At 42.4% G+C, this 12,703-nt stretch overlaps 1 protein-coding gene across 2 annotated transcripts in view; it reads right to left on the reverse strand.

Moving 5' to 3' along the window:
- PTPN12 (protein tyrosine phosphatase non-receptor type 12) overlaps positions 1–12,703 on the reverse strand; it is a 77,577-nt gene that overhangs the window by 27,827 nt on the left and 37,047 nt on the right. For both annotated transcript variants that reach the window (XR_008892616.1, XM_056573480.1), the window contains exons 2-7: positions 9,383–9,491; positions 8,927–9,003; positions 8,610–8,705; positions 6,005–6,043; positions 3,319–3,390; positions 1,831–1,890 (exon numbers count right to left, since the gene is read on the reverse strand). Coding sequence is in view for 1 of the 2 variants with exons in the window: in XM_056573480.1 (XP_056429455.1) it covers positions 1,831–1,890; positions 3,319–3,390; positions 6,005–6,043; positions 8,610–8,705; positions 8,927–9,003; positions 9,383–9,491 (453 nt within the window). In the remaining variant the exon portion in view is untranslated. The remainder of the gene's footprint in view (positions 1–1,830; positions 1,891–3,318; positions 3,391–6,004; positions 6,044–8,609; positions 8,706–8,926; positions 9,004–9,382; positions 9,492–12,703) is intronic.

Here is a 12,703-nt window from a genome sequence, read left to right on the forward strand (position 1 = left end):
CTGACATCCACGTGATTGCGGATGTCAGCCATTACCGGCAGGTCCCCGGCTGCTATCAGGACGCAATTGTACACAGGACGTAAATGCTCTAAGGTTAGGTTCACACTAGTCTAAGATCACATTTTGTATCACAAGCGTTGCCCAACTAACTGCAAGCACGAAGACCTAAAACGGATGCTTCGGTATTAAAACTAGTGTAAAGCTAACCTAAATCTTGTTTATCAAGTTTTTGTCTGCCATTTTTCTTAAACTGCCATTGCAGTTTTTAAGACAAAGTCAGAAGTGGATCCAGTAGAAAAGAGAAGAACAAGTCCTTTTCTATTTTCATTATTTTCTAATACCCAGTAGTCCAGGGAACTAAACTAATCTATCCACAGGATAGGGCATAAGTGTCTAATCATTGGGGGGGGGGGGGGGGGTCTGCCGCTGGGCCCCATAATATCCTCTACAGGGCCCGTAGTGCTCTGGGGCAGAAGCACTGAGGAGTTTGTAAGTATAGTGCCAATTGTGGAGCCCCGTACAGGGCGATTAGACACTTTTCCCCTTATCCTGTGGATAGGGGATACGTTTAGTGCCCTTTAAAGGAAAACTGTCACATATTTTCTCCCACACTGTCCACATGTACTGGTGGATAGTGCGGGAGACGCTGATTAAAACGAGCCCTACCTTGGTCTGATCCACGCTGCTGTTCGCCCGCAATTGTAGTTTTAATCTCTGTGTATATCCTGCTGTAACTGGCAAAGGCGGTGCTTCTGCGGGCCAACTGACACTGACGTCAGCGCCGCTCATTAATATTCATCCCCCCTCCCTCTGGTTAGGAGCGGCGAAGAGAGGGAGAACAGAAGGGATGAATATTCATGAGCGGCGCTGGCGTCGGTGTCCGTTAGCCCGCAGAAGCCCCGCCTTTGCCAGTTACAGCAGGATATACACAGAGATTAAAACTACAATTGCGGGCGAACGGCAGCGTGGATGAGACCAAGGTAGGGCTCCTTTTTAATCAGCGTCTCCCGCACTATCCACCAGTACATGTGGACAGTGTGGGAGAAAATATGTGACAGTTTTCCTTTAAGGCACCACAATCTGCATTACTGATGCTTTCCAATTATCATTGCCTCACACAAGATCATGGATTAGGACCATGCCCTGTTGTAAAGAAAATGATTTAAAGAAAAATGGTGTTTTATTCTGCAGAATATCTATTTGGCACTGTATAACAGATGAGTAGTAACACAAGTTCCTTAAACATGCTTCTAATACATGAATCACTATGGCTAACAGCAGAAAGCAATAAGGGTGGTACATTAATATGTACATAGCCTTTACAACACTCGTGCAGCCTACTCCTCTCTACACTGACGGAATACACAAAACGCAGGCAGGCATTCCAGGGAATAGTTGCAGGAAGTCCCCTGAGTTTCCTGCAGCTGAAAATGGTTCTTTATAAAAAATAAAAAAAAAAAGGGGGAAAATCTATGGTTCTATTCCCATGCGGCATTTTTGCCAAGGGCCAATGAAAACATCTATTGTACGTGAAGCCAGGTAGGATCAGCTGTTATCACGGGCCATCCAGACTTTTCCCCTGCAGTTGCTAAAGGAAATTTATGGAAAAGCAAGGACAGCAGATGCAGTTAGTAGCACTCCACTTTAGCTCAGAATGTGTTCAGACCCCTCTACAATGTCCATACGCCCTGACAGGGTTTATGGAGAGAGCCAACTTATGTAAGACCGTTCTTAACACACTGACTAATCTCTGCAACCACATAAAAGGGATAACACAAGGAATCCAAGATCATGACCATCCAAATCAACATTGTACATGACAGCACTTACATTCTGGAACTCCACTGAAAGTATTCGGACAAAGAAATCTTTTCTTGACTGCTCGTCCTCCTACATGACAGACATGAATAAGTGAGTTACTGAAAATGAACATCTATTACTTTAACCTTTATTCTGGTAAAGTCAATCTAGAGGTCTTACAGTTTTCTTAACAGTTTGTTATATTTGCAGACACTAGTAGACAGATGTTTGGGTGTAAATGGAAATACTATTCCTAGAGACGATGGTGGTTGTCAAACTTATAAAAATGTATTTCAAAGAGAAATGCCATGCTACACCATGTCATTTCTCTTTGCTTGCTCCACACCTTCCAGTCCCTTCTTGACTACTGAATCATGGAAAGGCTGGGAGTGGAAGGTGGGTAAGAGTGTGTGCCAGGCTGTGGCAACTCGGCCCTGCTTCGTTGCCCCTCAGATGAGCAATAAAAAAATATACCAAACGGCAAATAGTTACCGTATATATACGAGTATAAGCCGACCCAAATATAACCAGAGGCCCCTAATTTCACCCCAAAAACCCAGGAAAAGTTATTGACTCGACTATAAGCCTAGGGTGGGAAATACATCATCCCCCCCATGTCATCATCCCCCCGTTATTAACACCCCCATCATCATCCCCCCGTCATTAACACCCCCATCATCATCATCCTGTCATTAAGACCCCCCGTCATCATCATCCTGTCATTTCCACCCCCCCCCCCCGTCATCATCGCCCTGTAATCACTACCCCCCCCCCCCCCCTTCATCATCACCGCCTGTCAATCCCTTTCAGTGGTCTTCAACCTGCGGACTTCCAGATATTGCAAAACTACAACTTCCAGCATGCCCGGACAGCCATCGGCTGTCCGGTCATGCTGGGAGTTGTAGTTTTGAAACATCTGGAGGTCCGCAGGTTGAAGACCACTGCGGCCTTCGTCATCATCCAGACCCCTCTTTAGTTTTCTACTCACCTCCCCTCGGTGGGAAGGGAGGGCAAGCTGGTCCGGGCTGCGCACGGACGGCCCTGTGCGTGTCATCGTCAAGGCAACGTCACCAGTCCGGGGCCGGAGCGGAACGGAGAAGAGGGCCTCCCGGTGAAGATGGACAGCCCGGAAAGACTAACCCTCCCCACCGGACGGTCCCTGCAGCATAGATGGCCCGGACCAGCTCACCCTTCCTTCCCACCGAGGGGAGGTGAGTAGAAAACTAAAGGGGGGGGGGGGGGGTCTGGATGATGACGAAGGCCGCAGTGGTCTTCAATCTGCGGACTACAACTCCCAGCATGCCCGGATAGCCGATGGCTGTCCAGGCATGCTGGGAGTGGTAGTTTAGCAACATCTGGAGGTCCGCAGGTTGAAGACCACTGTAAATGACAGGCGGAGAGTTCACTCGAGTATAAACGGTATAAGCGTTTGCCTGTAACATGTGAGTGAATTAACTATGTTACCATACCATATAATCCCCCTCAAAAAATACAACCTCCTCATGAAGGCATACTTACACAAGAAATATGAAATGGTCCAAAAGTTAAAGCTTGTTCTCCAAAATTTGGATAATACCGCTCACATTTTTTCTGTTGTGAAATTACAAAAGACATTGTAAAAACCTTTGGATTAATAATACAAGATGCAGACATTAAGCATTTCTGTATTCCAAGCTGCTGATGAACACGTGGCAGTTTCCTTTAAGTAACTATAAAAATCAGAGCTGCCACGTTCCCATGAATCAGACAACACCACAATATGTGCACCGTGCTCTACACCGTACAGCATTTTTGAGTGTGAACCAGCTATTTAAAGGCAAATACTGAAGAGGCCGCGGGATTTACACATTTCATCAGCTACCTGGTTCATACATGCAGACATCATAATATATTTTTAGCTGCAGTGCAAGATATTGTGGCATTGTCTGATTCAGATAGCATACACAAGATCTAACAGATTTGCAGCAAAGAGAAACATTAAAGATGCTAGGAAATCAACGGAGGCTAGGCTATCAATATTTAAAAGGTCTGGTAACCCCTTTGAATGTATATATCGTTTAAAAGGGTATTCCAGGAAAAAGAAAAAAAAAAAAAAAAAAGAAAGTTAAACAGATTTGTAAATTACTTTTATAAAAAAAAAATCTTAATCCTTCCAATAATTATCAGCTGCTGAAGTTGAGTTGTTCTTTTCTGTCTGGCAACAGTGCTCTCTGCCGACAGCTCTGCTTGTCTCAGGATCTGAACAGAATAGAAGAGGTTTGCTATGGGGATTTGCTTCTACTCTGAACAGTTCCAGAGACACGTGTCATCAGAGAGCACTAAGACATAAAAAAACAACTCCACTTCAGCAGCTCATAAGTACTGAAAGGATTAATATTTTTTAATAGACGTAATTTACAAATCTGTAACTTTCTGGAGCCAGTTGAATGAATGAATATATATATATATATATATATATATATATATATATATATATATATATATATATATATATATATATAAAGTTTTTCTGTACATACATACATACATACTAGTGCTGGGCGATATGACCAAAAATGAGTATCACAGTATTTTTCTAAAGTATCACGGTATTTCATGGTATTTTTTTTTTTACATAGAGACTTGCATTGAGGTGGTCTAGCGGAACTAAATGGGCTTTTGGGACTAAATGATCTGTACACTGGGGCAGTGGAGTACCCTTTTAAATAGACGTATCAAACAACCCTACAGCCTCCAGCTGTTGCAAAACTACAACTCCCAGCATGTTGGACTATATAGTAGTGTAGGTATAGGTAGTATAGGTCAGTGTTTCCCAACTAGGGGTGCCTCCAGCTGTTGCAAAACTACTCCTCCAAGCATAACCGGACAGCCGTTGGCTGTCCGGGCATGCTGGGAGTTGTAGTTTTGCAACAGCTGGAGGGCCTCAACAGCTGGAGGGCCTACTGTAGGTATAGTATATTATACAGACCCCTGTCCATCCCAGAACCCTGACTTACCTTCCCAGTTGCTGCAGGGACCGTCCGGGGAGGGTGGTCCGGGACATCCATCCTTCCTGTAGTGTCCGGCGGCATTCCGGGTGAACCGGTCCGGGCTGTCCTTCTCCGGGGGTCCTCTTCTCCACGCCGGGCAGGCTCCGGCCTAGTAACGCTGCATAGACGCCGCTGCGCAGTGACGCCCGTGCGCAGCAACGCACCTGACGTCACGGCGTAGCGGTGTCTATGCAGCGTACTAGGCCGGAGCCTGCCGGAGTGGAGAAGAGGACCCAAGGAGAAGGACAGCCCCGACCGGTTCACCCTCCACCCGGAATGCCGCCGGACACTACAGGAAGGATGGATGGCCCGGACCACCCCCATTATGGTTAAGTTTAATTTTTTTTTATTGACTCGGAGGGTTGGGGAGGGGCCCGACCGGTATAGCGGTATGGGCAAAAATCCGTGGGAGAAAAAAAAACCGGTATCCGGTTCATACCGGTATACCGCCCAGCACTAATACATACATTAAAAAAAAAGCACCTCCCCCAGCTGTGGAGGAGGTTCAGTGGGAACCTTTTGTAATTGTTTTTAACCTATGTCTTGCATATTTTTTATCATGTTATTTAAAACAGATGAATTGTTTATTAAAACGTCAATAGAGCCTTGATTGTGTCTTTTTTCTTGATTGTTTTAGTTTTATTAGAAAAAGAGGACATTAAAACTTAATGGTGCCATTTACATACAAGCCATTTGGGGGAGATTAAATAGATTGGGGAAGCCTAAATGCATTTGTCTTACTACATAAAGTTTAGGGGAATGCATTTCTAAGCAGCTTCTCAAGCTGCTTCAAAAACAGGATACTACTAAAAGCCGTATTCATGAGACTCCAAAACCTCATTAACCAGACAAATGCCACATTACAACATCACATGCACTACACATGACAGTCTAAGTTCCTTCATCTGTCAACTAGAAAGAGACTTTTCATATTTCCTTTCCCTTTGTCCTATTTACATAATGAACACAAGCTGAATCTCTCAATACAATTTATAAAGCCTCGTTTTATCTTACATAATTCATTGCACATTCAGGATAAACACTGTATCCCGTGTAGTCATGAACTAGAAGCCACTATCTACATGGTTAGAAGCAGTTAAAGGAAATCCTGCATTACTCAAACCTCAAAGGAAGTGCAAACACATGCAAGTTCTTTATTTCCCCACAATACTCACCCTTCCCATCTCAAACTCACGACAAGCCATCACAATTATCTGTGACAGAAGGAAAAAAAGTCATTTATTACAAATATAACTACGAATGTATGCACCACCTAAAAGGTTTTCCCCATAACACTTACACTACGGCAAGATTAACCAGGTTGCTACATACAAGTTATACATTTCTTTATCTTTACAATATACAAAAATGTATTGCATCTGATATGTTCTAAGTATATGACAGTACAAACATATGAATGGACACTACAGAGATCTTCTCTAGTTATCTTTTTTACACCTGAACCTGTAACAATGACAAGGGGGCATCGTCTACATCTACAGAAAGGAAACTATTTCCATCATCATAGACCGGCAGAATTTCCTCGGGATCAAAAATGTAAAGTTTTAAGTTGAACCTGATGGACTCTTGTCTCTGCCTTCACCCCCCCCCACCCCCAACTCCTATCCACTATGACATGGAAAAATTGATTCTTACAAGATAGGGGTAACCTTTAAAGGACATCTGTACTGCATGAGTTTTACATATTCCTGCGCCCGGGCTGCAAAAATAAACAAAATAAACTTTAACTCGCCTTCCTACATTCCCCCGTTGCTCAGGTACCGGCCTAAATGTCCTCAGCTGCGGTCCTCTTGCTGCTTCCTGAGGATGGTAACGTCACAGAGCCGTCAGCGTATCACCAGCCGCAGCGATGTCCCGCTTCGGCCGGTGATAGGCTGAGGACACTCATGTAAGGAGCCGGCCAGAGCTCCCTACATGACAGTGCACTCAGCCTATCACCGGCTGAGGCGGAACATCGCTGCGGCTGGTGATACGCTGACAGCTCTGTGACGTTACCATCCTCAGGAAGCAGCAAGAGGACCGCAGCTGAGGACATTTAGTCCGGTACCGGAGCAACGGGGGAACCTAGGAAGGCGAGTTAAAGTTTATTTTGTTTATTTTTGCAGCCCGGGCGCAGGAATATGTAAAATTCATGCAGTACAGATGTCCTTTCAGTTCAAAAAGTTTCATGCTGCATTCTTTATTCACTCAAATGCACAAACAGACTTATAGAGATGAGCGAACTTACAGTAAATTCAATTCGTCACAAACTTCTTAGCTCGGCGGTTGCTGACTTTTCCTACATAAATTAGTTCAGCTTTCCGGTGCTCCGGTGGGCTGGAAAAGGTGGATACAGTCCTAGGAAAGAGTCTCCTAGGACTGTATCCACCTTTTCCAGCCCACGGGAGCACCTGAAAGCTGAACTAATTTATGCAGGAAAATGTCATCAACTGCCGAGCCGAGAAGTTTGTGACGAATCGAATTTACTATAAGTTCGCTCATCTCTACAGACTTATGCTGGATGTGAACATCCCTTTCCTTAGTATGTGTGAAAAGGGTTTAATAAAATCCATTTACTTTTAACATGCAGGACACGAGTAACACAACCAATGCCAGTATGAGTGGCTTTTCTCCTCAACTGGAATGTATTTTCTATTCTATGGAGTCTAGAGAGAAGTATTCTTGATTGTTTCTACTTTAGAAAAGGTAAAGGTCTAGCTAAAGATATGTTCACACGATGGAAAATGTGCCGAATGCCCGCCCAGAAAACACAGGAGCACATTTGTTTGTTCAGCCGGCACTAGGACAGTTTGGAAATCCAGCGTCTTCATAGACGGCAATGCATTTCCTAGTGAAATCTACACAAAAAATGAACCTGTTCATTGTTTAAGTGGACCCAGCAGAATCCCATTAAAAACAAAGGACACACCGTGAGCTATCAGGCAGGCTATATCAACTGTACTAACAAGGACCTGTAATAAAATAATTCATGACAAAATGGAAAATACCAATGGATGCAGATAAGCAAAGTCACATACTGTAATGCCACATACCACAAAAATAAATAAAATTAAAAAAACACGTCTCCAAATAAAATTACAAATCTTTATTCGTATCTTTGAATTGATTTTATCAAGCAAGCGTTCCAACGTGAACACAAAGTAAGACAGGATAATCCAACAGATTGTGATCCGTGGTTAACAGTATTTTTACATGCACATTTGCAACAAAAAAAAAATGTTATATCCTAGGAGTTCATATGAATACAGCACAATGCCTATTCATATGATCCACTAGGATATAAATGTTTTTTGCAAATGTGCATGTAAAAATACTGTTCACCACGGATCACAATCTGTTGGATTATCCTGTCTTTGTGTTCACAATGGAACGCTTGCTTGATAAACCTCACAAATTGTTTGTTATTGAAGAATACTAATGAAGAATTGTATTTTAATTGGAGGAGTGTAGCTCTATATTTTTCTTTATGGTATACAATGTGCATGAAAAAGTACTCAAGAAGAGAGGAAGCTTGAGATGTTGGACATAAGGATTTAACCATTTATTACTGACGGTGTATGATCAAAAGGACTATTTGTTATAGAGCCACATGCAGTAAAGGTAAATGTCTGCGACATGGCAAAAGCGTAGTTTAATAACAGTAATGCTTTTATACACTTGGACTACCTCTTTATCCTCTAGATGCAACAAAATGAGAACATTTGCAAGATTCTTCTACATTCAATACATTCTAACAACATAAAAAGGATAAAAGCTTACCTTGACCTGATATTCCCAAATCATTCTCCAGAAATCTATTACTGTGTTAGCTAATGGCCCCTGGGTTGCTATGTATGCTTTGGGACCGAGAACACCCTGAAAAGACAGAATAAGATCATTTGTAATGTTTCTGCATTGACTTTCAACATTTATACACGTATGCTATGTCCCTATGGGAATTGCTATGTGTTCCAATGCTTACTGTTATTATGACAGCTGAAGCTTTTACCTATTTTGTACTGTAAGGCGTACTCCTGGTTGGACTATTGTATACATATGTAACTGTGATAGCAGCACATACCATAACACTGTCTTACCTTAATAAAATTTGCATTGATGTAGTCAGATTCATAAGATGGAATTTTCAGTGCAAGTTTAACTCTACTGTGGTCAACTGTAATAAAAAGGTGTTAAAATTGTATTACAAAAAAGAATCATTTACACAGTTAATCAAATACTGCCGGGGAGATTTATCGAAACAAGTGCAGAGGAAAAGTGGAGCAGTTGCCTATAGCAGCCAAGCAGATCACTTTTTTTTTTTTAGAGGCCTTTTAAAAAAAATGAAAGCAGCGATCTGATTGGTTGCTATAGGCAACTGGTCAACTTTTCCTCTTTTAACAGCAGCTATAGCACATTCTACTATGATTAGGTTTTCATCAGATCCTAAGGATTTACTTGGATGTCTATTCTCTTTTTTTTCCCCCATCATTAAACAAGCTGAAGTACCTGTGACAGAACCAGTGTGATCCCACCCATGGTGCACAGTAACTTACATGGCAGAATGTCTTTATATCTGTTCTTTTTGACATTTTCTTCTTTTTCTCCAGTGATTGTTGGGTATATCTTCTCTGTTCTGTATTTCGTGGACAGCCGCCTTAATCTCTGCAAAATGAAATAAATCCAATATTTCAGTGAAATTTAGTAGCATATCTTAAACCATGCTAAAAGGTTTATTATTCATTATGATGGTGCAAGTGACCGGTCCAAAGTATTGCGTGAATCTAAACAAAGGCAGGTACATCCCAAGTTACCTCTATTCAGTTGATTAGTATATGGCTGTTCATTTAGGATTATGGCTACTCTGGTATTTAATAAGAATATAGAATTACAGAAATTATTACTATGTATAAGGTCACAATTAGGAAGGGACACCACCAATCTACATCAGTTGACTGTATTAATAATAATGAGAAGGCCACAATAAATCCATAGCAAGAAAAAAGGAGGAATTTTGCTGACCAAAAAACCTAAAGGCACTGTAGATTACAACTTCTGCACCATGGACAGTATAGAACAGACTACCAGCAATCACCCAACAAACACCAGAAACATTGTGTTTATCGATGGTCTGTCCTATATTGCAACAACCCTTTACACAAAATCTCTCAGTATGGCCAGACTTTAGACTTAGGCCAGCCAAGCTTGACAATTTTGGCAAGACCAGCTTACCATAACTGTGGGGCAGTAAGAACTCTGCCCTGCATTGTGCCACAGGGTCAACTGTTCATAAGTGTGCCAAAGTGTAACCTGGCAGCCAGCAGCCTAAAAAAGTCCTGATATTATGTAACTAACATGCAATAATACTTTGGAATGCTTTTTATACCCAAGTATTATGTAAGTGATAATTGCTGCTGTCCCTTAAGTGGCCAATAAAAAAATTAAAATTAAAATAAATTACATATTTGGTACCAATTGTATGACTCTTATTGGGAAGATTACTATGTTCACTGCAAGAAAAAATAGCTTTTCACAATAAAGTATTAAATGAAAATAACACTACGTGGTATAGTAACTAGAGATAAGCGTAGTTACAGTACTCCAATTCCGCACGAACCTCGTGGCTCGGCATTTGCTGACTTTAGCCTGCATAAATTATTTCAGCTTTCAGGTGCTCCGGTGGGCTGGAAAAGGTGGATATAGTCCTAGGAGACTCTCTGCTAGGACTGTATCCACATTTTCCAGGCCACAGGAGCACCTGAAAGCTGAACTCATTTATGCAGACTAACGTCAGCAAACACCGAGCCACGAGGTTCGTGCAGAATCGGAGTACTGTAACTACGCTCATGTCTAATAGTAACAGCAAAATAAAAAAAAATAAAAAAACATGGTACTGTATTTTTCAGCAATGCCTTGTAATGTACTATCTGGAGAAGATGGCACCAATAAAAAATAAAATATAAAGTGATAGTTATTGGAGTGAACATTTTTAATGGAGGGAAAGATTTAGCACATTGCCCCTAAGAGCTGTACCACAATATTCACAATGAGGGAGATTTGTCAAGGGATTCAAGCTGCTTTTTTTGGTTACAAAAGTTGCACAAAAAGTTGCATGTGCGTCTAAGCAATTTTTTGTATGACTTTTGTGGGTAAGCAAAAAATACCAGTCTACCATACATAAGCAATTTTCAGTTTTTACTCTCCAGTGGTCCAGGATTTATCATTGCAAAAGTCACGCGTAAGCAAATAAAAGTCACAAACCACCTTCAAAAAGTCGCAAGTGTAAGCCAGACCTGGCTTACAAACTTGCCTATGACAGCATTTTCAAAGTCGCACAAAAATCCAGTAATTACTCACAGGTAAGAGACCGTGCTTTTATTATATTCAAATTTGCATTAAATTTGCACCTCCTGTCACAGGGCCCTTGTGGCAGGAATAGATGCACAACAAGAAGGACAATATGTATAAAAGAATAATAAAATAAAATATGCACTTATTACATTAAATACAGCATGTATAAAAGAAGACAGTTCTGTAGGATTTAACTTGGTATACAGTTCATATGATGGGGTTTCCCCTATAAATGGTATCAGCAAATATCTGCCGGTATATTACCTGCAAGGTCAGATACCTAATGCAGAGTGGTAGTGCTGATGACTCTGTCAAGCATGCTAGATGGAAAGCGCTGGCAGTCTTGGTTGGGTTTGTATGCACCGGGCCCCGTGAATGCCGCAGGTAGTTGGAACAAATGGAGCTGTGCAGGACGTGAGAAGCGCGGGCAAGCGATGATGTTCCGGCTTATCCCGTATAGTTGTTGAAGCAGAAGGTATTGTACAGATCGTGAAGAGCACTGGCAGGTGCTAGTGATCTGACTGTCACCCAGGAGAGTCCTCGCGGTTAGGAGTCGGACGTCAGCAGCAATCTTAAAGCTCAACTGTCATGAACTTTTACTGCAATAACCTGCACACAGCATGTGTACTGTGTGCAGGTGGTTTGTATAACAACCTTTCTACCTAATAGTTCCCGGCTTTTATTACCCTAAAAAAGGCTTTTTATGAAAGCCACGGACAGTCGGGTAAGCTTGGCGCGAGGTCCGCAATGCCCTGCTGCCAGCCACACCACAAGACTGTAATTCAGTGCTGGGACTCCGTGTGATTGACACACAGGTCCCAGCGCATGCGCCGTTCACTTCTTCTAACGTGCACGTGCGTATAATGCTTGCTCCCACTGCCATCTTTCTACTCAGCGCGCCTGCGCAGTGCACCCTGCGTAGAATGACGGCAGAGGGAGCGAGCTTGCTGGGGGAGTGAGCGCTCGCAAGCATTATACGCAGCGCAGGTTTTAAAATAGATTGTTTAGGCATTTGGCTTCCTACTGGTCTGGAGGGTAGTGATTACAGAGTCTGAAACACCCTTACTTTTCAATATAATTCTTTCAAGGGCCATGCTGTCAGCTTCTTTATATACAGGATGAGAAACTGGGCCTTGCGTCAGAAGGTCGTGTGTCTCTGGAAGGACCCACGGATCCGATTGTGCCAGTTCCCTTAGAGAGGAAATCCAAGCCCTGCGTGGCCAAAAGAGAGCTAGTAGAATTACTCGGGCCTTGTCCATCCTGATCTTCCTTATTACTCTGGGAATTAGCTGTACTGGGGAAAAGGCATATGCCAAGTCCCAATTCCACATTTGAGTTAAGGCGTCCACTGCACAGGGATTTTCGGAGGGATTTAATGAATAAAAAAATTTTACCTAACGGGTTTTCTCTTGTTGCGAAGAGATCTATTTGTGGAGTACCCCAGAGATTACATATCTTTCTGAAGATCTAGGGATCCAAAGTCCATTCTCCCTGATGAAGCTCGTGTCTAATGAGAAAATCTGCTT

Source organism: Hyla sarda, chromosome 4, assembly GCF_029499605.1.
Source record: "Hyla sarda isolate aHylSar1 chromosome 4, aHylSar1.hap1, whole genome shotgun sequence".
NCBI classification, from domain to species: domain Eukaryota; kingdom Metazoa; phylum Chordata; class Amphibia; order Anura; family Hylidae; genus Hyla; species Hyla sarda.